Source organism: Dermacentor silvarum, chromosome 9, assembly GCF_013339745.2.
Source record: "Dermacentor silvarum isolate Dsil-2018 chromosome 9, BIME_Dsil_1.4, whole genome shotgun sequence".
Taxonomy (NCBI): Eukaryota; Metazoa; Arthropoda; class Arachnida; order Ixodida; family Ixodidae; genus Dermacentor; species Dermacentor silvarum.
This window is the reverse complement of record NC_051162.1, coordinates 52742798-52770515: the sequence shown is the minus strand read 5'-3', so window position 1 is coordinate 52770515 and position 27718 is coordinate 52742798. Positions and strand designations below refer to the sequence as shown.

At 48.9% G+C, this 27718-nt stretch overlaps 1 protein-coding gene across 1 annotated transcript in view; it reads right to left on the bottom strand.

Moving 5' to 3' along the window:
* The window catches only part of LOC119465247 (basic proline-rich protein-like), a 37162-nt gene extending 20034 nt beyond the window's left edge, over positions 1–17128 (bottom strand). The window contains 5 exon segments of the mRNA XM_049656503.1: positions 1540–1674; positions 3263–3922; positions 4031–4723; positions 9873–10045; positions 17003–17128. Of these exon segments, the coding sequence (XP_049512460.1) occupies positions 1540–1674; positions 3263–3922; positions 4031–4723; positions 9873–10029 (1645 nt within the window). The 5' untranslated portion in view covers positions 10030–10045; positions 17003–17128.
* Positions 17129–27718: the final 10590 nt, after the last annotated feature.

Genomic DNA, 27718 nt, shown 5'->3' with positions numbered 1-27718 from the left:
TATAGAGTCGTCCTGTTTTCGGTTGCTCTTGTTTAGCGTTAATTTGTTTTATTTCTCCTCACGCCGTCTTCATCGTACAGTCGTCGTGCATTTGCTGTCACGCCGCCCTCGTGATGCCTGCCGTCGTGGTCGTCCTATCGTCGTCACTCCTGCTTTGTCAAGCGAGCGTCGTCATGCCGTCTACGTGATGCAGTTGTCTTCATACGCTGGTCGTCATCCCATTGTCCTCTTGTGGTTGTCGTGGTTATATACCGTGGTCATCGTTTATGAATCGTCATCTCATTCTCGTACCGGCCACGTTATGCCTGGCGCGCATCTGCCGCGACGCGCCGTATCAGTACATGCCGCAACGTGCCAGAATTTAAACTACGTCACGCATTTAGCCGCGGGGTGTTTCCGGATGACGTAATAGGGGGCTGCTTTTCGGGCGCTACTGCATGGAGCGCTCGGCTTAGATATTGCCTGAGGTGAGTGCTGAAATTTTATGATGAATATATGGCCGAATTAATTGCGATTTTCAAGATTGTTTCAAAAATGCGGCGGGGTGGGTGAGGGGGAGGGCATTAAGATATGTCTGCCTTCAAGTCTGCCATAAAAGCAATTGCCCCCGAGGTTCTAATATAAGGAATTTTTGATACTTAGCCTTTCAAGCACACGTTATGAGCTGCAATGTATGTCTCTCCGACATAGCAACTGATCTTCAAAAATGCCACGTTCGCTAGGCTAGTAGCCTGTTAATAAAAGAAAATCTGTATAGTAAAAAAAAAGCACACCGTATAAAAAGGCGCAAACGAATGCTTCAATTTGTGATGGGCTGTCTATGAGAGTGGTTGTGCTCGCTCGAGTCACAGTATGTTGCAACGCCGTCGGGCACTCAACAATTAACCTCCTCTGCCAAGCTCAAAAGTCTTACGTTGTAAATTATTCGAGGCTCCTTAATTTTTTAGTTTCTGTTGAGCAAAATCGTGCTTTTCACGAGGTCTTTGGCGCTGAGCCGTGCTCCCTCAAGGGCTGCAGAAGATAGCGCCAACCTTTCCCTTTCCCTCAAGAACCACTTATCATCATCATCGTCATCATCAGGTCTTTGTAGCGTACCGCTTTCAACTTCGAGTACGAGCTTCCGTCTTTACGTCGGTCGGGAAAGCACCCACAAAACAACAACAACAACAACAACAACAACAACAACAACAACAACAACAACAACAACAACAACAACAACAACAACAACAACAACAACAACAACAACAACAACAACAACAACAACAACAACAAACAGGGCCCGAAATCACAAACCGTTCTTGCGCTAAAATTGCTCGTACGAGAAAATTTCAGCCAATCCTGATCCTGGACATATTATGAGCGAAGGCGTTTGGCCAATGGCAGAGAGTACTTACGAAAGAAAAACTTCGTGAATTCGGCGCTAAGTATCTTTACATTGGGGAAATTTAGTGCGGTATGTGTATACGCTAAAGGTATACGGACCCTTTCACGAAGGAAAAAGAACCACCCTCCCATTAACAGAAAGCGACACGAGCTCACCTTTCTTGCAGTTCCTGGTGAGCTCCTTGGTGGGCTCGCACTTGCCGCTGCCGCGCTTGAGGATGAGCTTGCGCTTCTGGGTGTTGGTGGCACGGTCGCACTCCTCCCAAGGCTCCTTCTTGTAGCGACACTCCTCTGCGGGCCGGCGCGTGAGAAGGAACAGGGGGTCAAAAAGAACGCCCGGAGTAGGTTGCCCCGACGCATTGAATGCAGCCGACTTGAGTCTCTTTTAAATTCAAATCCAGCGCTAATTCAGCTCCACTAACGTGAAACCTGGGGAAGTGCGAAGCAGTGATGCGCTAATGCAATGGTAAACTCGGCGGTAATGCAGTTCCACTCAACGTGAAAGTGCGGAGCAGTGATTCACCGGCGTTTCCCTTGTGTTTATCTTGTTTTGTCCTGTGTTTATCTTGTGTTTAGCAATCCATAATCCGTTTTGACACCTGTGCTAAGGCACAACTGGTGGGAAACCGCCACGCACATGGAGTCCAACCACCACGCACATGGAGCCGAAGCCTTTGCCGATGATAATTAAAAGAATTTTAACGAATTTCTGTTAATGAATGCGCTTAATGCTTGATTATTCCTGTCTTTTAAGTTATTCTTAATGATGTTAGTTTATTTCGAACCGGTTTTGATCAATTGTGCACTTGTTTCGACCCTGTTTTGAGCACTTGTTTGTGAGCGTGATCATGACGGACGCCGCCGACAGCCCGGGTAACTAAAGTGCTTCGCACTTTAGGGACCCGGGCATTGGCCTTCGCGACAGACAGCATCGGGTTTGACAACTGCAGATAGTGCCCCATCATTCTGCTAACAATTAGCAGTTGCATTATTGAAGTGAAAATGCAGCCGCGAAGTTTACCTGGCTGTCACTTAGGCTCGTGACATTTGTGACAGACGTCACCATGCCTGCAAGTAAAAGAGTCGAACAACGAAAAAATACAAGACAAATGAAAAGTACACACAAAACAATGAAACCAAAATAGTAACCGAGTTTTTTTTTTTCACTAGAGTATCTTGTGACATGAAGCTGTTTTCTTTTTCTTTTGTGATTGAGAATGGGGTTCTGTATTCCTATTCTTTTGTGGTTGCCTGTATCACAACGAAGAGTGAGATGCATGCCCTCATGGGTCGACGAATGTCGATGTTTACATTTTCTTTGAGTACTCGTTAGCCGATACTTTGAGAACACGTTCCTGGTGTTTCGCTGACATTGTTTACTACATTTAAGTTATGCGGTGCGTGCACGCATCTAAACCAAGTGAATATGTGCTATTGTAAAGACGTGTTGAAAGCCTGTTATAGTAGAAGGAATGTCGGAATAACGCTACTGACTTATTGTTCTGAAGCAAAAGTTACGTCCTTCATGTAGTACCCACTTTTATTTGCACATATCTTCATTACTACGTCTCGCGTGATCGTTCTAAATTTTTCTGAGTCCTGGCTCTTTTTTTATTTACTGCCGGATACACCGACGAAGCTCTAACGCGAAGTTAACGCGCGCTCCAGTCTTCCTCGCGTCACGCAGGTAGCAAAATTAAGAGCATTATTTTACGTGCATAACTCTGCATCGCAAGGTAGGTACATCACTGCTTCAGGCGGTAGCCATTTAACCAATCGTACGCCATGTCGCGCAACACAACGTCGCGACAAAATATGATACACCTATTGAGGTTGCACGTAATGTAAAAGACCGGTCCCGTAATTATAGCCATGTTACCTATGTAGGTGGCGTTGTCAGGGACGCTGTCGATCCCAGCAGCGGTTGCGTTGTCGAGAGTGGTCCGGTTGCGATAGCGGTTGTAAGAGGAGCCGTAATAGCGTCGACCGCCGTAGTAGTAGTAGCTAGAGCCGTAGTAACCACCGTAGTAACCGCCGAAGAACTTGGGCTTCCACCTCTTCCTGCGGTGACGCAGCGTCTTGTACAGCAGCGCAGCCCCAACGACCTTGGTAATATCGCTTTGTTTGATGCCTTTGCGCTTGAGACTATTTTGCACACCATACGCTGTGGCTACTGGCATGCCACCATAGAGAGGGTGCGTAGGTGCGAACACGTGACCCGGACGTTTCTTACTGCCACCGAGGCCACTGCTCCCGCCCAGAAGCTGTCCTAGAAGTCCTCCGGGCTTCTTGGGTGCTGAAGGGTAACCGCCTGGGTAGACGCCTGGATATTGACCACCAGGGTAGCCTCCCCCGCCAGGGTAGTGACCTCCCGGGTAATAACCTCCAGGGTAGCCCTGACCCTGACCCGGGTATTGTGCGGAAGGATAGCCGGGTCTTCCCTGGCCTGGATACTGGCCACCTGATGGATAAGGGTAACCAGGTTGGCCCGGTGCAGGATATCGACCACCGGGATACCCGGGCTGAGCTTGTCCTTGCCCTGGATATTGACCACCGGGGTAGCCTGGTTGACCTTGACCGGTGCCAGGATAACCGGGTTGGTTCTGTCCAGGATACTGGCTCGGAGGGCGGCCTGGCTGACCCTGACCCGGATACTGACCACCGGGGTAGCCTGGTTGACCTTGACCGGTGCCAGGATAACCTGGTTGGCCCTGGCCGGGATACTGACTCGGCGGGCGGCCTGGCTGACCCTGGCCCGGATACTGACCGCCAGGGTAACCGGGATAGCTTCCGGTTGGATATCCAGGTGCTGAAGGTCTTCCGCCCGGGTATCCGGGCTCCGCAGGAGGAGCGCTAGGGGGCATCGGCTTGAATCCCGGAGGGTGTTGGCCGCCGCCTGGTTGCTGTACGGGATTGACTTGTCCAGGAACTATTTTTCCAGTCTCCATTGGTGGCGCGCTCGGAGTCTGCGGCCGGTGGCCTGGTACGTTCGGATAGGAACCACCATGTCCTGGGTAGGACGGGGCACTTGGTGCTGGCCTGGGAGGTGGCTGCGTTGGGTACGGCGCGGGTTTCATCGTGGGATAAGGGGCAGGCCTCGGGGTAGGGGCAGGCCTCGGGGTAGGGGCAGGCCTCGGGGTAGGGGCTGGAGCGGGCCTTCTGGTGACATATATGGGTCCGGGGGGCTTCGGCTTTGACGGCTTCTTGCTGCCTCCCGGTCGTCTGAACAGTGAGGAAAACATCGAACCGGAAGACGAAGATGAACCGGAGGAACCTCTGGAAGAGCTTGACGAGCTTCCAGAAGATCTAGAAGAGCTTCCGGAAGACCTAGACGAGGAACCTTGAGACAAAAATAAGACAAACACGCTTGAATCTTGGTAAGCTTGGCACTGCACGTTGAAAGCATTGTCGCAGCACGGAAGCCGAGAAAGAATCTTGTCCGCTGAAGCGAGTGGTTTGTCGCAAGGGACGAAGCTGAGAAAGCAGAATGCCGCAGTCCTTGACGAAGATGGTGCTTGGCACGTTGAAAGCGGCGCCGAAGTAAGCAAGAATTTATTGAAGTAAAGCCGAAAGGTATGTCTCAAGAGTAGAAGTTGAGAAAAGACAATGGCTGAGTCTTGGCACAGCTGGTACACTACGCGCAGAAAACTACGTCGAAGCACGCGCGCTAAGAAAGGTGTGGCAAAAGCGAAGTATTCGCTTTGTCACAGGAGGTTTCATAGAATGTGAGCATTCGGTGCGTCTCACGCAGGTGGCAAAAGCAAAAGTCGCTTTCATTTCGGCATATCATGGCCTCAAGCTCTTGACGCCGGCGAAAGCAAGTGTTTGTAGTCCTGGGAAGCTTGAGGAAGTGTGACTGAGTGTCAACAAATGCGAAGCTCACGAAGGAAAAAAAAGCTTTTGTCCTATAGATAGCTTGCATGGGACATCATAGACGCAGCTCCTCAGTGTGATGGTTCACCAACATGACGATAGGATGACGTCGGTGCATGCATGGTGGTCGGTCATCTGGTGGTTGGGTCTCGACGTTTCCAGTGCACTCATATCACTGCAGCTGTGCAAAATGGCAAGCGAAGAAGCCAGAAGAGTTTTTCGCAAGCGAATGAATTGTCCACAATGTGTTTCTTTCAAAGGTGTAAGCAAAGCCTACGCGGCGTCTGCAAGCAGTCAAGATTGCTAGTAGCGCGCAGGGTGGGCGGCATGAATAAAAAAAGCAAACATTTTCTGAAAGCATGGTGGGCATAAAAGTCCCATTATGCTGATATTTCAGCTTGCATTTTCGATGGAACTTGAACCCATTGATTAAATTTCGCAATTATGCGTAGTTCAGAGGGCCAGAGGTGATCAGCAGGGAGAAAGCAGCTACTTTTCCTCTCAATTGCAAAAGCATTCAAAGCGACTTCCATGTCACACTATCAGGTAATCATGCTACGATGGTTTTTCTTCAATGCAAGTTGCCCCACGATCATGTCAGAAAAGTGACTGCACCTTGCACCGTTGATGAGCTTTAAGTTTAGCCTTAGTTAGAAAAGCACTAGCGGTATTTGCCTTGTCTTGGATTGATGCCTGCCCAACACCGGAGAGGTAAATGCATCGCTTTGTCAATGAAAAATACGGTGCTTGCGCGCATAACGAAACGAATAAATAAAACCTATTAACATATCCAGCGCATCTAGCCGCCCATTGAAACTGCTCAAAGGGTAATTAACAAGCGCCTCCTAAAAGAAAAACGGCAGCCACGCGACTTGTGTCTGTCTTAATTGGATACGACTGCAAACCAATCTCGAGCGCTTTTCCACAACGGTGGCATGCACATGGGGCAAAATGAAAGGACGCATTGCACAGGTTACGAGTATAGTTTCAAGAAAAAGTACGAGTAATTTGGCAGCCTATCTCTGTGCTATTTGGAGGAGACTCTTAACAGGATCCTTCTTCAAGAATCCAAATCATTGAATAGTGATTTGCCATATGTCAATCTAGTAGTCAGCGGGCGATAGCCGCGCTGAGCGTGCCTAGAGTCATCATACTGACCCGTAGTTACTGGGTGCCCATGACTTGCGCCGATATGCTGGCTTGCAGCAGTAACGTTTTGTCCACGTCCTCGATAGTGATCCACGGAGTGGCCAGGCTGGCTACTTCCCTGATGCTGACCGCTAGCGTAACCCAGTTGTCTACCGTGTGGGTACGCGGGCTCCACAGGAGGAGCACTAGGAATGACTGGTTTAAACTGACGAAGTCTAGGAACTCCGCCTGGTTGCGCTCCATGATTCCAGCTTCCCGGAGGTTCCTTTCCTGATTGCATTGATGGTTCGCTTGGCATCCGCGGCCGGTGGCCCGGTGCTTGGGGGTGAGAAACCTCGCGTCCCGGATGAGATGGAAATTCCTGATAAGAAGAGGTTGGATGTACCGGCCTACTTCCATGTCCAGGATGAGGAGAGCTTGAAGGCACCGGCCTGCTTCCATATCCGGCATAAGGAGCGCCTGGAGTTACCAATCTCGTAGGTGGCATAGTGGGATATGGAGCCGGCCTTGGAGTTGGGGCCGAGGGTGAGGACGGCCTTCGTGTGTGCATATGTCCAAGAGCAATGGGGTTCGAGTATTGCCTACTGGTTCCCGGAAAACTTTCCGGTTGACCGGCACCTGGCGTCGGATAACGTCCTCCAGGATACCCTGACTGGCCATGTCCTGCACCTGGATACGGGATCGATGGGTAGCCACGTTGGCCTTGCCCAGGAAACTGGCTTGGATGGCGACCAGGCTGAATGAGTCCTGGGTGCTGACCACTAAGGTAACGTGATATGTCGGCTGGCACAGGAGGCACCCCGGTTGGATAGCTTGGCTCCGCGGGAGGTGCGCTAGGAGGTACCCGTCTGAAGCCCGGAGAATATGGAGCTCTCCCAGGCATTTGCGCGGAACCAAATTGTCCGAGAACTATCTTCCCCGCTGACATTGTTGGTGCACTAGGTATGTGTGGTGGATAACCAGGAGCTTGAGGGTGCGAAATGCCACGTCCCGGATAAAAGGGAGCGCTCGGAGGTGCGGGTCTGTTTCCCTGCCATGCATAAGTATCGCTTGGTGGTACTCGTATTGGAGGCGGCATTGTAAAATATGTAGCCGGCGTGTAAGATATGGAGGGCTTCGGATTCGACGGTTGCTTGCTACTTCCTGGTCTCTTGGGAAGTGACGAAGACTGTCCAGAAGAGGCGCTCGAAGAACTACTGTAGGAGGTTGATGGGCTCCCAGAAGGCCTAGACGAACGTCCGGAAGACGATGAGGAGCTGGAACCTTCAGGTGAGGTTGGGACGAAAGAAATGTTTGGACCTTGACATCCGTGGCGCATTTAGCACGCCGAAAGCGCTGTTGAAGCACAGCAGCGGAGGAGCATCTTAAGCCAGTGCTTCCCTGCTACAGCATGCGAAGTCAGGAAGGAGACGACCACACCTGTACAAGTAGTCTCCCCAACTAGGCGCAAGCATGATCAGCCAGCAGTACAGTTTCTCTTTCGAAAGGAAAAAAAAAAACTGACAACTATATTTATTGCGTATTTTAAAGACTATTTCACATCAACTTTCGGCGTCGGCCTTAACGCTGCCGTTAAAATGAGTTTCGAAATAGTTTTAATCGCGCCTGAAGTGACACTGCTTGAAATCAGTCGATGCATCGATGTGAAGTGCGAGTAACCAATAGTCGTTTCCTGTGATAGTAGGGTATGAAAGAACGGCCTGAATAAGGTCACGCTGAGATGCTCTGAACGTCGAACGTAGCGTCGAAGTAGATGCAGATACTCAATGAGGTCCAGCTGTCTTTAGCCGGCAGCTTTTGGCAGGGAGCTTCGTATAGTATTTTAACGGACCTTTGAATACTACAGCTTCATTTTGGTGGTGAAAGCCGAGCGCGACGAGCGTTCGAGAATTTGTCGTATATAGTGTTTGAAGCAGACAAACAAGCCAGGCTTCCGTGAAGCTTCTAAAAAAATGTCCACTGTAAGAATGACAGGTGTAGAGAATGATGACGAGATACAGAAAAAAAGAATCAAAGTTGTCGAAGCTGCCAAGCTCGAATACAACTTGTTCGTTTGAAGCATCCAAACTTTGCCCTCGGCGTGCTTGGTGCGGTGGCTTAATTTGAAGCGCAAGCTGGAGTCGTGCTCTTCGCCTCCATAACATGCGAATAGATGGAGCAGGAAGAACGCATCGGCAAGCGTTGCACAAAAGTGTCTGTGACTGGTCCATATCCAAATTTCAGATCGAGTGTCTGCATTTCGGCGAGGACTGTTAATGTTATAAATCGATGAAATGCTTCTGCAGCACAGGAGATTTCGCAGTCTATCAATTCAATTTTAACTGTAAGATAAAAAAAATTATTTTCTGCCAACAGTAAACTTTTGTTGCGGAAATCAGCAAGGCTGGACAGAGAGCAAGCAGCTTTCTGGGTCGCAGCGCTGTACCACAGCAGCAAGTGACCGCACAGTCTCGAGCTGCCGTTGACTCAGTGACGCACGCGCAACAGAAATATCGCAGCGCGCAAGCGAATGAAAATGGCATAAACATCAAATAAAAGACACAGATACATCAACATGAATACTATAGGAAATATGTCACAACACGTCAAGCTTCTATTATATTCGAAACACGTAGGACTCGTTATCGTCATGTTGTAATATTCTTCTAGAAAGAACGCTTGGCAGTAACTCCTTTACTGCGCGAGCGCGCGGCCTGTTACGCTCGTTAAGCACCAGAGGTCGCGGTAGCTTTGACAGCGAGTAATCTCTTGTTTAAAAACATAAAAATAAAAACTTAGTAACGTGGGAGAGACAGTAGGGAGACAGACTGTCGTTTTTTTTTTTCACGTTCTATACGACGCGCTCAAAGAAGAATGTACAGCAAACCCATTTATAAATTTTGCAGGACCCTGAGAGTGTTGGAGGTAGGCACGTAGTTGGTATATTCCATCTCATACGAAATATTCCATCTTATACGAAAAGTACGCAAGGTTTGCAAGAGCGTCGCTGGACGGACAGGGCGCAAATATTGTAGTCTCCGCTTATTGTGTTTTGCCATATACTATTTTAGATTATAAATTCCACAAGAGGGTGACGTTAACGATAATTCACTCGTATCAGTAAGAAAAAAAAAAGAACTCGCTTAGTGCGGCGGCACGCGGGACAGAAACGCTTATAGTCGCGTTTCACAATTCTCCACTTCTTTGTGACACATTGGTCAGCGATGACCTGCATCGCCAGCGCGAGAAATTTGTTCACGTATTTCCTGCACGCAAATAGGCAAAAGCGCGAGCTCGTATACTGCGCCGGAATGAACACCTACTTTTCACCTTTTCGCTTTGTGAAATTTAGGCATTTTGAAGTGCTTTATGATGCCCTCGATTTGGCACTCTGCTCCTAGCTTTTGTTTTATTCAAATTTTTTTTTTGCAGTGAAGCTGTCGCTCCACGGAGCGGTAAGCTCGCTGTAAGGGTGCATTGGTGCCCACCTCCTCTGCTCCTGGACCCTCCGCTCCTGGCTCCCCGGGGAAAGCGGTAGACGACCTCGTGGTCCGACTCGGCGAAAATGTCCGCGTCCCGGTTAGCGCTGACCACGGCGAGCACGGCCAGAGCGGCCAGTGCCGCCAGCAGCACGGCTCGGCACATCGCGTCGCCTCGGATTCTGTGCACAGGAGTAGGGGAGAGAGAGAGAGAGAGAGAGAGAGAGAGAGAGAGTAAAGCACATGTTGAAATGTCTTTCGAAAGGAACTGGCCATTCAGTGAATGCCAAAGCGTCAGTTTCGTACGTGACCAGCCTGTTAGCAGCACCGGCCGACATGTAGGAGGATTTATGTACTCTGTCGACAGGGAACCAGGGAACGCATCTCTGTTGACCGTGAGATCGAGCAGAGGCGCCACCTGGTGGACATTGGCTGAACCACGATACACACACACACACAAAAAAAAATGTAAAGGGATACTACGAGGCATACACAGTGGCGTAAACGAGTGAAAGTGTACAAAAGTTTCTGCAAGCTCGCACAGTAGTTCAGTTCATACCTACACAAAAAGACACATAACAACATACAACAACAACAGACGTGAGCTACACAAACGGAAGCTAAAGTGCCTCGCGCGGCAAGTTTGTGTGTATTCGCGGGCTTCTTTCACGCTCGTAAAAACCCTTTTATGTAGCACGTATTGAGCATCAGAGCGCTGTATCGGAAGTTTTTAATGTTTTTCTACAATTTTCTCATTCACATTTTTCATCCCGTTATAATATCTGACAGGTTGATTAATTAATTAAGACTAACTATGTAATTAGGCGGAATGCAAAAGAAAATTTCTGAGTATCCCCAAGCGACGGAAAACAACATTACCTCCGTTCTGTCCAGCCACGTGGCAGTTGCATATTTTAAAATTTTGGTGCATGATAGTTGGGACATCCTGTATATAAACTGCAGTTTTGCACCAGTAAAACGAAATACATGATTTTCGCACCGTTAAACGAAACATTGAATTTCGGTATTGCCATTCTGTTTCAGGTCATTAAACTCGAGCAAGTAAAAAAAAAGCAAGGTTTCCTGGGAGTGTGGTTCCAGGACAACTTATCAGGGAACGCGCACGTTCACAAGTGGACACGATAGTTAACCGGAACGCATAGGTGCTCGTACATGCTCGCTAAACTGGTACCTCTGTGGTAAAAAAAAAATTGGTTTACTGCACGCTCCTTCATTCCAGATTATCTTACTGCAGTTTATTGTGGGGTACACCTTCGTGTAAAGACTATCGAAGGCTAATTACATTGCAAAACAAAATCATTCCTATATTTAAGCATACACAGGAGGCCCTCAAAGTTTACCTCTTAGCTCTTTGCACAAGAAACACTCACTGCTGAATGTCAATCACATTTTGATGCGAAAGCATCAAATGGCCCATTGAGCGAAAAATCCGGCGTCTGTCGTTCGGACAAGGGAAAAACGGCACCTAAATTTCCCATTGGCTGCGATGCCACGTCCCAAGCGCGCCTCGACGGAGCAGAGCGGGCGAAAGGGACCACCAGCTGCGCCGCTAGCGCGCCAGGTGTTGCGTGAGGGGGGAGGGCATCGGCGCGACGCCACGTCACGTCACCTTCGCTCTCGGAAGCCTGTGTTATTCGCGAGTTCCTTGAGCGCGCAAGCTCTCGCCTGCGCAAAAGCAAACTGCGCCTCGGTAAGGCTTAATCAATATGCGCCGAGCCAACGCCTCCTAAATAGCAGGCTTGTACACTCTGCTTTATGACGTCATGCCACTTGGACCGAAATTTCCATTGCCAAGCCCGGCGTGACGAAAGCGGTGACGTCAAAATCACCGCGGCTTACTCGGGAGCGTCCCCATTAGATTTTATGGCAGTCGCGCAAGGTAGCATGTTCGTCACGAATCGAAATGCACCACCTTGTGCTATCTAGGAGGCGTTGGCCAAACGTCTCAACGCGCTCGCTTGCCTGCGAGGAGTTCATTACTCGAAGGACCGTTCAGGGGCGTTCAATTGGACTTTAATGATTTCGCATTCACAACTAATGAGTGCTTAGATGTCCTCTGTTTAACGCGTGTGACCAGACATCATCGCCCTCCAAGAGACCAACACCAAAAAAGTTAGGCTTCCAGGATACAACACCCTCACCATAACCACAAGAACCGCCATACTTCTTAAGAATACAATTACGGCCCAAGAACACAGGATAGAAGACACCACGATTGAGAACACTATAGTGGAAATCATACCCGACATCAAGCCGCACCAAAGCCTCTACGTGGCTAACGTATACAGCACACCGCGAGACCAGCTCGCGGACTACGATCACTTCATCCGCGAACTCCGAAAACGCACAAGAGGACACCGGCTCGTAGTCGTAGGGGACTTTAACGCCCCGCACATGGCCTGGGGCTATGCCACCACTACGAAGAAAGGCGCGAGAGTCCACGACGCCGCTCAGCAACACGGCTTCACGTTGTGGAACGATTTGCTCCAGCCTACGAGAGTCGGAAACAGCGTCTCAAGAGACACCAACCCCGACCTTACCTTTACGCGGGATGTGAAGAACGCGATCTGGACCTGTCTCCCAGACACTCTTGGTAGTGACCACCACATCAGTTCAACTCGACATCGAGCACGCACGTCGACCGGTCAGGACTGGCACGGCAAGAATGACGGAATGGAATGCCTTCAGAACCGAGTTCGACGATCAAACTACCATATCGGACATCGACGCCTGGCTCAAACAGATCCTGGATACCGCCGAACGGTTCACAAAAATCATCCAACTTGATGACGATCACCCCGCCATAGACACTCACCTACTCCACCTCTGGGAGGCCAGAAGGGCCCTACTCAAGAGATGGAAGAGGCAGAAACTCAACACGCAACTCAGGAAAAGAACCGCCCTATTGACAGAACAGTCGCAGGAATATGCTGAACAGCTAGCGAGACACAACTGGCGCGCCTTCTGCGATAAGCTTCAGGGCACGCTCAGTACCAAGAAAACGTGGCACCTGCTGCGCGCTCTCCTCGAAGAAGGTCCCACCAAGACGCAGCAACGGCAACACATCCGTCGATTAGCACACAACTACGACGGCTCGGAGGAAGACCTACTCCGCGAACTATGCAACAAGCTCCGCGGTCCCTCCCAACCAGCGACTACCCCGCCACTCAAAGAATAGGCAAACCCAACGCTGACTTGGACCGGCCCTTCACACCAGCTGAGCTCCAAGCAGCCATCTCCAAGCTCACGAGAAACACGAGCCCAGGCAAGGACAGGATAGTGAACAAGCACCTACGACAGCTGCCCCAACAGGCCTTGACGGCTCTCCTCCGGTATTACAACGAGTGCTGGGACAAGGGAGAGCTGCCGGCCGCGTGGAAGCACTCGGAAGTGCTCATGATGCCAAAGCCCAACAAGCCCACAGCTCTCGAGAACCTGAGACCAATCTCTCTCACTTCATGCGTTGGTAAACTGTTTGAGCATATGGTCCACGACCGGCTCACATCGCACCTCGAAGACAATGGGCACTATCCAGACACCATGTTCGGCTTCCGCCAGCTTCATTCTACGCAAGACGTCTTTCTTCTCCTAAAGGATGACCTCATTGACCACCTCAGCAAGAATAACAAGTCGTGCGTCCTTGCCATCGACGTGAAGGGCGCATTTGACAATGTCAGCCACAAAGCGATACTACAAAACCTCGAGGAGACCGCCTGCGGTTCAAAGACCTACGGCTATGTCCATAACTTCCTCACCGGCCGGACGGCCACGGTGGGGATATCCAACTTACGCAGTAAGGAATTCAAGCTGCCGAACAGGGGAACGCCGCAAGGCTCCGTCGTGTCGCCCCTCCTATTCAACGTGGCACTCCTCAAGCTCCCCCGGCTTCTCGAAAACATCCCAGGCCTGCGTCACGCCTTCTACGCGGACGACATCACGCTCTGGACGCGAGGAACGAGCACCGGAGAGCAAGAACGTTGCCTTCAAGAAGCGGTTAATGTTATCGAGCACTACCTTGATAGCTGCGGCCTCCACTGCGCACCTGAGAAATCGGTGCTACTCGTACTCAAGGCACGCACGATGGGTAGACCTCCCACCTGCGAAGCTCCAGACCCATGCGTCACGCTCAACGGGATCCAAATACAGAAGGTCGCCTCGCTTCGAGTACTCGGCTTGCACCTGCACCGAGATGGATCAGGAGTCGCCACGCTTCCACGGCTCCAATGCACAATCTCCCAACTCACACACCTCGTAAGGAGAGTAGTCTCAAGGAGCAAGACACCCTGAGAGTCGTTCAAGCTCTACTGACCAGCAGAATAACGTACGCAACCCCGCACCTGGCTCTCAAGAATTGCGAAGTCGACAAGCTCAATGTCATCATCCGCAAAGCTAGGAAGCTCGCCATGGGTCTACCACCTGTGGCATCTACCACCCGACTTCTCAAAATGGGTGCTCATAACACCTTGCAAGAGCTGGTGGAAGCCCAGAAAACCAACCAACTCGAGAGGCTGAAGCTCACGCCGACGGGAAGATCGGTCCTTGCGCACCTCGGCTACGGAGAACGCTACATCTCCGACGCGGACCGCAAGGTCAAGATACCGCCATGCTTAAGAGAATCCCTGAGCATCGACAAACTACCGCGCAACATGCATATCGAGCATCATCGGGGACGCCGGCTCGCTCGAGTCGACGCCATCCGAAGACGCCACAAGCACGATCCAGATGCTCGCTACGTAGATGCGTCCAAATACCCGGGAAAAACCGCTTACGCCCTCCTGAGTGTGGTTGACTCGAGAGGCAAAGAACTGGCATCCGCCACAGTCAGGGTGCGGAACTCGGAGACAGCGGAAGAAGCGGCGATCGCCCTCGCCACCACCACGAGCACGAACGCGGTCGCAGTCTTCACGGACTCCCAATCCGCAGTACGCAATTACACGAGAGGCCGAATATCGGTGGAAGCAGTCAAAATTCTGCAGAAAAGAAGCACTCCGCTCCCTTACACCTGCGTCACGTGGGTACCAGGGCACGAGGGGCTCGAGGGAAACGAAGCGGCACACGCCGCGGCCCGCGACCACGTCAACCGGTCCTCTCTCGCCGCCTCGCGAGACCCCCGACCGCCTGGTGACGCAGCGTAACGGAGACAATACCCCCCACGTATAACGCCATCCTCCAACACTACCGACTGGGACGCAGGGTGTACCCACCACCTCATCCAAAACTGACGAAAGAGGAAAGCACCGCATTCCGAAGACTGCAGAGCAATACGTACACCCATGGGATCCTCATGCATCGCATCCACCCGACACTACACACATACAACTGCCCGATCTGCGCCGTGCCAGACACTCTGGCTCATTTGCTACTAGAGTGCCCGTGGCGCCACGAAGACGCCGTTACCAAACATACAACGTCCGAAGACGTGAACCTCCTCGCTGAGACGTGGGAGGCCAAGATCTCCAACCCGGCCCTGGACGAACAACGACGTCTTGTGGCCAGAGCCCGGGATGCTATCGCGGCCAGAGGATTCCTGGAATGAGGGACCCTCCCACCTAGAGTGATCCACAGCTCAAACGCTCGGGAACACCGTCTCGAAAATTAAAGTTTATATCATCATCATTAAGGCGTGTGTATAGAGTGCCCTCGACAAGAACATGCCATGGTAAATCACATTTAGACTACCAGGTGCGCTCCTTTTATTTCATCGTCGATCAGTTGCACGACTTCAGCAAGAGAATACTTAAGAAAGCATTTAGCAATTTACTAATTCAAAATGACATCTGTTACAGTTGGTTTCATCCTTGTTATATAGATGTTTTGTGCGGTGTACCGTGACTTTGTGCTATCGCACAGACTTGTGCTATTGTTTGCCTTTGTGTATGCATCATAATAGTCAGCAACAATAAGAAGAGAATCAAAGCATCGTACAAGGGGTTGGAACAAGCATGAAAAATATTTAAAATAAAGGGAAATAAAGAAAAGGAAATGACAATTATCTTCTCTAGGCTATGAACTCTTTTCCATATTTTATTTGAGACTGAAATACGATATATGAAACGCGCATGGTTGTGATTACAACCATAATGTAATCCCAACCATGGATAATGTAATCACAACCATACGCGTTTCATGTATTTAAATACATGAATATTTTAAATATTTTTCGTGCTCGTTCCAACCCCTTGTACGATGCTTTGATTCTCTTCTTATTTTTGCAGGTATTTCTGCATCTGTTGCCATGTTTTCAAACTGCCGAACTGCGTCAGGAGAAGGTGCCCCTGTCACGATAAAAGAGCCTTTAGCTTTTCCTTCGGTTTTCTGTTCAGACCTTTGTCTGTTGACAGAAGAGACCAATGAAATGAAATGACTGCGCTCTCGCACAACACACCAAACACTTGCGTATATGCGTATATACAACACTTGCGTCAACAACAAACACTTGCGTATATGCGTATATACAACAAACACTTGCGTCATGCGTATATTTGGCACATTTCATTGGATTAACTGAAGGACTGGACACGTTCGTATACTGTGCTGTCATGACTAAAGCGGAAATGCGTAAAGGTCAGAGTTGCAGAACCACAGCACACCCTGGGCCCTTCCTGCCAAGAACAAGCGTAGAAGAGAAACACATGCTAGTCTCCATCGTCCACATTAATGACCCTTTCCACGCTTAAATGAGCGTTGCCCATGGAAACATGTCGTGTCGCGTAGTCAGCGCACTTTACTTAGCCTCTGCTCTCTGTATGTTCGGGGAAAAGCGTTGAACGTCGTATCGACCACTTTAGACCAGCTGGACTACAGGTTATCTTCTGTGGCGAAAATACTGCCATAGTGAACACATATTTCGCTCTCGGAAGGAGCTGCTCGTGCGCTAGTGCAATTCTTGAAGTGCAACGGCCCGAGTGACCGTTTATTGCGCATCCTCCCACTTACAAGCAGCGTTCACTCTTTTCCTGTTTCTATTCCCCCTTTCCCTCAGTGACAACAAGTAAGCGAAAGGAAATTAAATGCCGGGAAGTGTGACATAGCTAGGTTATGACTGTTTATCGCTGATTCCCTAAAGTTGCCGTGATATTGTCCCGGTAAAACATCGAAATCAACGTTGAGAAACTTACAGTGCATCGCGGCGTGCGGCCGTATAATCAGAGCACCCAGTCTCACACGCAGGCCTATCTTGACAACTAAACACTCGGGACGAGAAATAACGACCCCGCGTAAGCGTTCGCACGCTGCTTCTGGACACTTTCAGACATCGTGATAGTAAAAAAAAAAAAAAAAAAAAGAAAAAAAAATTTCCTCCGCAGCCTTTCTTGTCTCCGGGCCCGATAAAGGGGGCAAAGAAAAACAACTCTAATGAGGGTGTCGCCTTTGGCGCAGCCGAGTTCAAGGTCTCGCCAAAGATGTCACGCACGAGATGGCGTACGCCGTGACGCTCTTTGGGAAGCGAACACTGGGACCTCCAGGAACGACACCACGGCGCATGCGCGCACACTTAATCGCAAGCGGCGGCTACAGTGAAGAGAAAAGTGATACACAGAGACAGTGGAGAGAGAAAAGAAGAGAGAGAACTAAGTGACGGAGAGAGCAGTGAACTAAGAAATGGAGAGAGAGAGAGAGAGACAGTGGCCACTGCCACTGCCACGAGGTCGACGCAAAAAAAAAAAAAAAAAAAAAAAAGGAATGAACGTGAAGTCAAGGTGCCGCCGGACTATACGAATGATAGCGCCGCACCAACAGCAGCCTCTCAGAAGCAAGAAACCGAGCGCGCGCTTCGCCTTCAACAGCGCGCGGCTAATTGCTTCCTGTCGCGGCGAAGGAACACGACGGGGGTACGCGCGCCTACGTTCTCCCAGCGAGACTGTCGTTATTAAACGGAACGCATGTAGCGCGCTATCTCCAGTGAAAGAGAAACAAGTGGGAACCTAGAGAGCGAGAGAGAAGATTGAGGAAGGAAAGTATAAAGCTTTGCCAAGAAGCAAGCGAGCGAGAGTGAAGGAACCCCGGTATCACGGCGACGTGGCCGACTCCAACGACACGACATCGTTGTGTGCCTAATAGTGTGACAGCCACGACCGAAACTTCTGCCCCCTAGAGGCGCTGTTTATATTCGAGCGGAAACGTCAAATTGGCTCCCATTACGCAAAATGGTCCGTCTCCCTTTATCTATCTCTCTCTCCCTCGAAGGCAACCCGAGTGTAACGTGAGCGCCGCACGCGCGGCTTGGTTCCCCGCCTGCAAAATTTGCCCCGCCGCAAAGTGGCTTATTTCGAAAGCCACGCACGCGCAGACACAGTCGCGAGCGCGAGGCGTGGTGGTTACGAGGCGCGCTGCCTTTCTCCCTGGAAAAGGGTCGCGGAAGGAGTCGTGCGGGGATTGTCGTAATGAAGTCTCCGCCGGGTTTAACACGTTAAAGAGGCAGAGAGAGAGGGCGGGGGGGGGGGGGGGTAGTGAGGGCGGCGTTTGTAGAAAAAGGTCGTCGCACGACGTGAGAAGTGTGCGTGATGAGGTGGTCTCATGACGTACTGAGAATATCTTTGTACGTGATGGTAGTAGTTAAGAGGCTGGGTGAGAAACTACGCGGTTGTGTTGATTTTCTTCGAAGTTCACGTCCTCTGCCTGCGCTGCTTGTTAGCTTTGTAGTCTTGCAAAGTTTCGATATTTGCACTAAATGTTGATGAAAAAAAAGAGAATAAACGAAATCAGTGTTTGTACTTCCGCACGTACGATCCATGTAACAGCCCCTAAGGCTTGTGTTATATATTACTAATCAGGCCGGAACTTGCATACATATCCGCAATTTGGAACATTCGCAAGCACTTTAGGAGCAGTCGAGAACTGCGCCACTTGATCATTATTGATTCATGGTATATTGGCGATCATCCTTACAGACGGAAAACGGTTTATCAAGCTTAATTTAACAACCTTGACACTGCGATGCTGTCTTCATTCAATATGTTTTTCTTTACAGCTGTCGGGGCCACGTACGTGCCTCACTTATCTCAACCGGTAGCATGCATTATCTCATGGCACCGGCCATGAACTTCAAGTGTCACGCCAACGTGTACTCGTACTGCTGCCTTCTCCTCCCAGAACAGCCGCGGTAGCCCAGTGTATGGCGTTGCCTTACTGAGCCATTGGCCGAGCTCGAGTGCGCGTTCAACCGCAGGGGGCCGTATTTCGAGGGGGGGGGGGGGGGGGAAGCGCCGAAAGCACAAGAAGACGCAGCGGGAAATCAGCGACGTCGATGTTCCTGTAGTGACCTCCTTTCTCTCGATCAAGGCTGCATGTCTTCTATGAGGGTTACGAGCACAGATGCGAATTTTATGCTACTGCACCTTCCAAAACGTTGGTCGCTTCCTCCGCGATTCGTGTGTTCCCTTAATCTTCGTGCCGTTCTCGCGCTGTTTGTAACAACATGACCTTGAATTAGCACTGCGAGAACTACCGCCTTGATCTGCCACATTGTGGCTAGCGGGTGGAAGGAGACGAGAACGACGGACGCTCGAGTCGTGGCTGGACGCTGCTGGCCAGAACTTGGGCCTGTTGGCTATAGTCTTCGTGACCACACCGAACCACAAATTACTTACAACGGTGCGTTAGGCTTAACAGAAAAAGCTTGCCAAAACAAACGCTTTCTTCGCAAGTAGTAAACAGAAACCAATCTTGTTTACGGATATGCAAATGTCGCATGTAGTGATGAAAATTTGTTATGCGGAACTATGCGTGGCTAAATCGCATACCTCGATGCAAAAGCTTCAAAGCGGCGATCGAGCACGAACTGACACAGTGATACCAAACAAAGTGCGCCGACTACTACCTGCCTCTTTATTGGAGTCAAAATAAATAGAGGAGCACCCTTACCTGGCAATCACGTTTTTTCACTACGGCAGCGTGTGTTGGGACTGGCTCATACTGCCGTCATGGATACAGGTCTAACACATCCAACACAGAGTGTTCCACACGCACAACGAAGCCACGCAGCAGCTCGCGGTTCTCTTAATCTCCTCAAACTAAAGGCAGCGGACGTGCCCCGACTAGCAAAACATCGCGTTTTAGCTGTTTTGACTAATTCTGTTGTTTTTTATTCTCGAGAAATACAGTCCTCCCTGTTAAGCTAAACGTTTTAGTCAACAACGCCACCCAGAGCACGTATAACGGGCCAAATATTCGTGTTTTTTTTTTACTTGTCTAACTCGACTTATTGGCGCTTTAGTATTGCCCAAGCGTCTGTAGAAAGCGAGAGAGATAACGATTTATTAACTGCCACTGGAGAAGTGAGCTTAGGCACAGGCTTCGCGTTACTGCGACTGTAGATTCGCGCGCTGATGTCGCGGCAACCTGGAAACTACCATTTAAGCGCGCTTACACCGGGTAAGATATTGGCGACACGCTATCGTATATGAGTCATACGAACCTTGAAAAAAAAATGTGCATTGACGTCAGCGAGATCGAGGCCATTAAAACAGAAATGGCCACTTTGACGTCATCAATATGGTATACAAGAGTTCTCTTCGGGGAAACACTCACGCTTGAGGCAGTGAGCACACGGTCGCTATTTACCAAGGACGGACGAGGAATGGAAACAGGATCTGCGTTATCGCTTAGTTCGGAATATTGCGACGGCGTGGCGAGGTTGTAAAAGAGTAAACAGAACAAATCACGGCACGGTTTTGAGAAGACGTGCAACTAATCGAAAAGCACTCTTTTGGATTAAGCGTTCGAGAATAATAACGCATTGGGTATTCTGTAACAACGAGCAGACGAAGAAACACGAAAAGAAAAAAATAAAGGTACGGATTCACCACTTGCTCGGCTTACCATTACCTGAACTCTTACAAGATTGACAAATAGAGAGACAGATATAGAGACACAGAATTGGTACCCAGATGCACGAACGTACCCGGACAAGTGTAAATATTTGTCCTCCGTCTCGTCGCTCGAGGGCACGATCAGAAACTATTTAACGAGTTGAGACACGGAGAGGTATAGCGCGGCTATTTTTACGAGGTGGAAAGCCCCCCCTACATGGAAATACGCGACACGGCAGACTTCAAACAATCAAGAAAAGATGGTCCGAGATTCTGGAACCGGGTTAAGGCCGTACGGGTGGGTGTTTACTCGTCCAGGACGTAGTACATATGAAAGGAATGCTCTTTATTATGCCGTCTGCCACGATGCTAACGCCTCCGCTTACTGCGGCGAGATAGTTACCTCGGTTTCTGTCAACACTTATCTTTTCAATTACATCTCCTATGTTTAGTACAATCTTCTCTTTTTTTGAGGCAGTAACCTTTTAGGACCACATGCTTATCGGAGTAACCTTGGTGAGGTGAACATTATCAAGTTCAACGAACGAACGAACGAACGAACGAACGAACGAACGAACGAACGAACGAACGAACGAACGAACGAACGAACGAACGAACGAACGAACGAACGAACGAACTTAAATAAATAAAAATAAATAAATAAATAAATAAATAAATAAATAAATAAATAAATAAATAAATAAATTTGCTGTTTGTTTAGCAACAGTGAATTCTGAGGTAGCGAGTTATAGACCAATGATGTGGCATACTCTCGCGGGCCCAGTTTTACTTTTACTTTATTAAGAACTTTGCCAATTGTACATTTACAATCTTTTGCTACTTATCGAATGCTTTGGATGTTTTTGATATTAATTATGATTCGACTTTATTCACGCATCGTACATGAATACATTTCTTCTCAGTGCAAAGTTAATTGGTTTACGTTTGTGTGTGATAAAAATGGCTTAATGTTTCATTTGTGTTTCCATATATGTTTCATACTACTGTATACATACAGCTCAGCGCACAATGGTAAATTCCTTCACCACCCGCAAAAGGTCGCATTAGCCTGCAAGTCATCGCTGCATACACGTCCTATCCTACGATGCCATGTGAATTATCGTTCGCGTTTAACGAGATGATGCCAACAATTACGCAAGTTTTCAATGAAATACAATCAGGGGCACTCATCACGTGTCAATTCAAATGATTCAAAAAAGCTCCGCTTAACGTAGATTACAGGTTGGTTGAATTCTCCGTAATTTTTTTATTATTCTACTTCGGTTCGTGTACGTGTACAGCCATGAAATTATCAGGCGACTTTTTTTGTTTTCTTTGAAAATTTCGAAATGCGGAAACTGCGGAAAAGCTTCAATGTAGAGAACGCTGAGCGCGCAGCCTGGATGGCGCATTTGAAGCACGCTTCATGTAGAAGACTAGCGCGCACGCATTCTGGTTCTGCAATGCAAGCTGCAATGCCAAACTGCCCAGAAATTGATCTTCATCGCAGAACTAGCGCTATTAGACCGAACGAGTTGGCTGATGGTTTCGTGATACATGTATTACTAGCGCGATATGGAGCGCCGTGTCTGTGTGTTTTCTTCGTAGCACGTTTAGATTAGCGCTGATATTATATCTCGCGTCGAGGAAACTACGCTCCGAAAACTTTAGAACTCGACGGCGTGGACAACAACAAGTTCGTGCCTGTTCCTGGCTTCCCACATTCGTCTAAACTTACCGAGGCAATTCTCCCATTCTGTTTCTCCGTTGGTTTGACTTATCGTTATCTATAGTTTCGTTTTCCCGGTTTGTTCCAGTCGCCGTTTATCTTTACCGTCCCTGCGCCGCCTCAGGCGTTGCGAGTTCACTGCGGCAGGTCGTACTCCCGACTCCGACCTCGCCCCGAGCTGTGCGGGACTTCGTTTCGTTGGAGCACGCGAGAGCTTCCAGGAGCGAGCACGCGAGCTAACTGCGTTATCGTTTCACTTGGAACATTTCAATTAGGTTAAAGTAAACACGATCTGGCCGCGACGTGCTTGGCGTCCAGCGTTGCCTCCATTGAGAGAGCGAAGAGAGTGAGAGAGAAAAGCCAGGCTCGTAAAACGCTTCTTTGGTTCGAGCTTTACTGAACGAACTAGAAAAACAGTAACTTCACTGGCAACAACATATAGCCCAATGTGAAAGCGAACTACGCTAGACAGCCAGCGAAAAAACGACCCAAACACGGCACTGATGCAGCGTCACCACGCATGAACGAAGGATCAATATTTGTTGTCCTTCGATTTTCCTTTGATGACTGAGCGGAAAGAGGGTAGCTCGTTTTATGTTGTCCTTTTTTTTCTTTTTTTTCTTCCGGTAGCTCGATCTTTCCAAACACACAGGTCAAGTGAGGTACGTAAGGGTGTACAAGAATTAACAGCACTGAATTCCTCCGTTTAATGAGTGCTTTTACGGCGGCACTAATTTCCTCCTCTTTTGTGCGACGGGTTCATCAAGAGCCTAATGGCTCTTTACGCGTCTGCTAAGTGCAAGATTAGAGAAAGCACGAGCGTAAGTGTCGTCTCTCCAGCGCCACGCAAGATATTAGGCTCGCGCATTATATAGCGTTACGTATTACGTTTACCTGGCCCTTTATATAATGCCAGCTATGGCAGAAACACTAAGATAGGTTCCATGGCTATAGCATGAACGAGGCATCGTGCAGTGTGAGACCAATGTTCTTTACGCGCTTTCGCTGACTTGCGACAGAAAATACATCGTCGAGACGAGACGATGCCTGAATTATACGGTACGCAATAGCAGAACGACGGAAGGCCGGATGTCACGCGACCAACGGGAGCAAAGGCACGGCGTGCCATCTTGCCATTCGCCGAAAGAACTGTGGGTAGGTGTGTGCTCCAGAATGAGAAGTGTAGTGTAATACAGATAAGTATATACGCAGACAAAATGAAAGACAACTAAAAACAACGCTTTTCGTACTATAGCGTAGATACGCCTAATAACGACAGCGAACCGCGTTTTCAAGGGATGAACTTATGAAGAGAGCTGAAAACGTTATTGAGGATATTTCCGAGTTTTTTATATGTTTTGAAGTGTTGTTACTGCGAAAACATTAAAAGAAGCCACGCAATCGGGCTGCATACGCGTAGAGTGATACTTGGCGTGGCCTTTTTACTCAAAGGTGTAGCCATCTTGCTAGCCGAGCGGACAGCTGCTCTGACATCTGAGCTAACCAGGCGGCTAGCAGATGACAGGGCGAAGTCGAATTTGTCAACAACTCGAAGCAAAGACAAGTGTTTGACGTAATAGTTCAGCGGAAACCCGCTGGGCCGTGGAGAAAATTAATTAAAGGGAAAATGAGACATCCACCCAATAGTAGCAATTGCTACAAAGGAAACCCATACGGGTTCCTCGAAAGAAAAGCCTCGCAGGCCAAGTCCCAGTTTGACCTTGGGTGAGCTTGACGGTCAGATTTAGGGAACCAGGCGTTTTCTGGGTTTGTACATGGAGTAGTGGATCTATCACTCTAAAAAATAAACAAACACAGTGAGCATGCGCATTCAGCATCGCTGAAAGCGTGGCGATGGACAAACACTGCCGATGCGTCAACAGCGATGTCGCCTACGTCCGAGAGATCAGCGAATTTTGAAGTTGGCCGGGGTCTGTGGCGACACGCAGAACCCCACTGACCCATTGCTTTTCACAGACGACACAAATGTATGGGCTCGTACAGGCACGAACACGAACTTACGCTTACTGACCGATCACGACCGCGAACAGCGAAGATACGTTTACTGACCTGATGCCGTGCCTCTCCCAAAAAAGCAATTATGGCATCGCGACCGTGGGCCTCCACTGAAGGCAGCCAGTCAGGAACAGAACTCCCCCGAATGTGCCCTTCTATCATTATTTCAAAGCCTGGAGCGTTACTTGAAGCAAATAAATAAAGGCTGCGTTCGAGAGAACGACGTTTTCAAAAACCTAGCGAGTCTGTTGCCTGTGTTCGTGTGTTCATGAATGATACCACACGAAAAAAAAAAACGAAAAAAAGAAAACATGCACACAGTGCAGAAGCTCCATAAAAAGCTTAGGAAGTTTTTTCAAGGGCGCAGTTAAGAATGCGCGCGTGCACACACAATCAGTTTCCATTTATAAGATTCAACGGAGGTCGACGAAGCGTTTACAAATGAAAGTAGTCGCATAAGCATGGCGAGGATAGGGTACGTCGTTTGAACAACCACCGCCCGATTCCTCGCGTGCAACATGCTTCGTTTATTTTTCGTAACATTTTTATTTGACACCACCGTGGAGGATACCCATTGACCCTGCTAGTCTTTTGTTTCATTTGCAGCCTCCTGCTCCAGCCGCGCACCACTCCCATTAGTGCGTCATGTCCGGAGCAATATTACTCAGGAGGGCCCATCACGCGTTGTGTCGTCTAGAAAACCAGTCGTACCTGGTTGGTGAAGTATTCCTGGCTGAACCCTGTTGCTCTGCTTGCTCCTCGTCTGCATATCACTCGTGATACAAATACCTGTATCCCCAACAGATGTAAGCACCTGTAAACCGCGATAATATCACCGCAGTGGTGGCCTTGTGACTCGAGGCACAAGGTGCCACTGGGTAGGTAGGCAGTGTGTTCCTAGCCAACCTGGCACGTGTCCTTGAGGATGTCTCTCGAAGGCAGACTCGTGGTCGCTGCCAATGGCTGGGTCCCTGACTATCGGTGGGGTTTCGTTGTGTTCAGCCATCTCGTTCGTATGGAGCCATCAGTCTGGCCCTAGTTGGTCAGGCGTAGATGGTCCGGCGACGAATGGCTGAGGCCCGGTTAGCGGTCCGGTCGGCCCTTCGGGTCAATGGAGAGTGGCGAGCAGCGGAGGAGGATATGAAATCCCATTTTTTATTATTAAGCCGTTCTTATGGCGTTAAATTTGTTTTCGCCTGATTATTGTGGTGTTGTGTTTCCATTGCCAAATGGTAATGTTTGTGCAATTTATTTTTCAAACTATACGTGCTGTGAACACGTAGTGTCTAAGAGCACTCTACCAGAATCATCTAGGTGTACTTGTACGTACACACACCCTCCCAGCGATCTCCGACGAGCATCCTGAGGAATATATATATTTAAAATGTTAGTGTGTAAAATTGATGCAATTTTCTTCGAAATCTGTTTCTGCAACTCAGGATGCTTACCGTTTTTATTTAATAGTTTTTTTTGTTTACATACTTGATTATAACCTTTTTGCCGAGGCAGATGCAATAGCCTAACTGGCCCGAAGCTAGTGTGAGTTAGGTAGCAGGGGTAGTGAATGGAACTGTGCGCCTTGTCGTCGAATGCAGCTGATAGCTCTCCAAGTAACGAGAGCAAAAGCCAATCTATAATGTTTTTTGACGATAAGATGGTCGAACAGATGGGTATGCACACAGAAGTATAGAACAAGTAGCTATCTACATTTCAAGATACTGCACCCCTTGTATCGCTATGCCGCGTGTCTATTAAGCGGGATAGGCCAAGCATGGGCACGTATCCAGTGGCGCAAGACGGGACTAGCCGGAATATTAAGAGAAAACAAGAAAACCCAAGAATTCGTTGAGCACCACTCGCTATTTCATTAATAGGTCTGTGTGTCTTAGACATACCTAGGCGCAGACATTAAACGAACAGGTTTATGTAAGGACGGTGCATATTTAGACTAACAGCAGGAACGGAAAACTCGGACAAAAAAGGAGGGACAAACACGGCGCCTGGCTTTCAGGCGGTTTGCTCTCTTGCTGTTACTTTTAAACTCTTTGCTACTGCCGTATGTTATGACTGCATATGCCAGTGACAAACGTCAGCCATGGAAGATCTGGGGGTAGTAGCACCGAGAACAAAATGCGGAAGATTATTTAGACTTTAGTGATTGGAGAAACACATTCAGCCATTCCGCCTGAAAAAATGAAATGTGTATGTTTCCGGGCAGTGGTTAAGTTTTACGCCGAATGTCGGTGAAAGCAGCGTCTGCCGCAGGCAGACGCTGATAGAGCCCATAGTTGGTCACCGGACGGTATGCAGTGGATTAGAAAAGAAAAGGTGCATAAATTTAAATTTATTCTCACTATATTTGTTTCTCGTTAGTTGACTGTATACGATCAGCCCTTTTCAATGGCCCTTTCTTGCATACTTAAAGCACGCGGTAAATCAGAAATTATTGGCAGCGTAGAGTTTCCTATAGAGCAGTCACTAGAGTAAGCCTCCGGCGCGGTGAATAAGCAAGAGACGTTCAGAGTATTGGTGGGGAAAAAAAGCAGGGAAGGCCGTACGACCGGATCCATTACAGGCACAGGCAGCGGTACAAGGTAGATAGAGAAGATTAAAGAGATGTAAACAAGAATGCTAGATGGGAAATCATTGATAGCATACCTGAGAAACTGAAGCAGGCTAGGTGACGATTTGTCCCCGCCCCGTTTCAAAGGGGATGCCGATAAGTCATCATCATCATCACCATGCTCAGATGCCTCAGGAACGTTGCGCACACATCAAGGGTTTGTCTAATCTCGAGCTTGTGGGTTCAAACGTTGTTACGGCGTCATATATTACGCTGTATGTTTCTAAATTTCACCGAAAGCATGTTTCTTTTTTCTAAACGTTTGAAGGCAATAAGTTTCTGTTCCCGATGGTAATTATCGCGAATTTGCAAAGTCGAAAAGCCGTTTGAAGCCAGATGGACGAAATCGAGGCAAACCCACCTGCTACGCATCACTGCCATGCTGGATACGAACCAGCATACGTTCAGCTCCCACCACCACCACCACCACCACCACCACCACCACCACCACCACCACCACCACCATCATCATCATCATCATCATCATCATCATCATCATCATCATATTTTTATGTCCACTGCAGGACGAAGGCTTCTCCCTGCGATCTCCAGTTACCGCTGCGCTACGCTAGCCGATTCCAATTTCCACCTACAAATTTCCTAATTTCATCACCACACCTCGTCAGCTTCCACAGACACTAGCAACAGAGCTCCC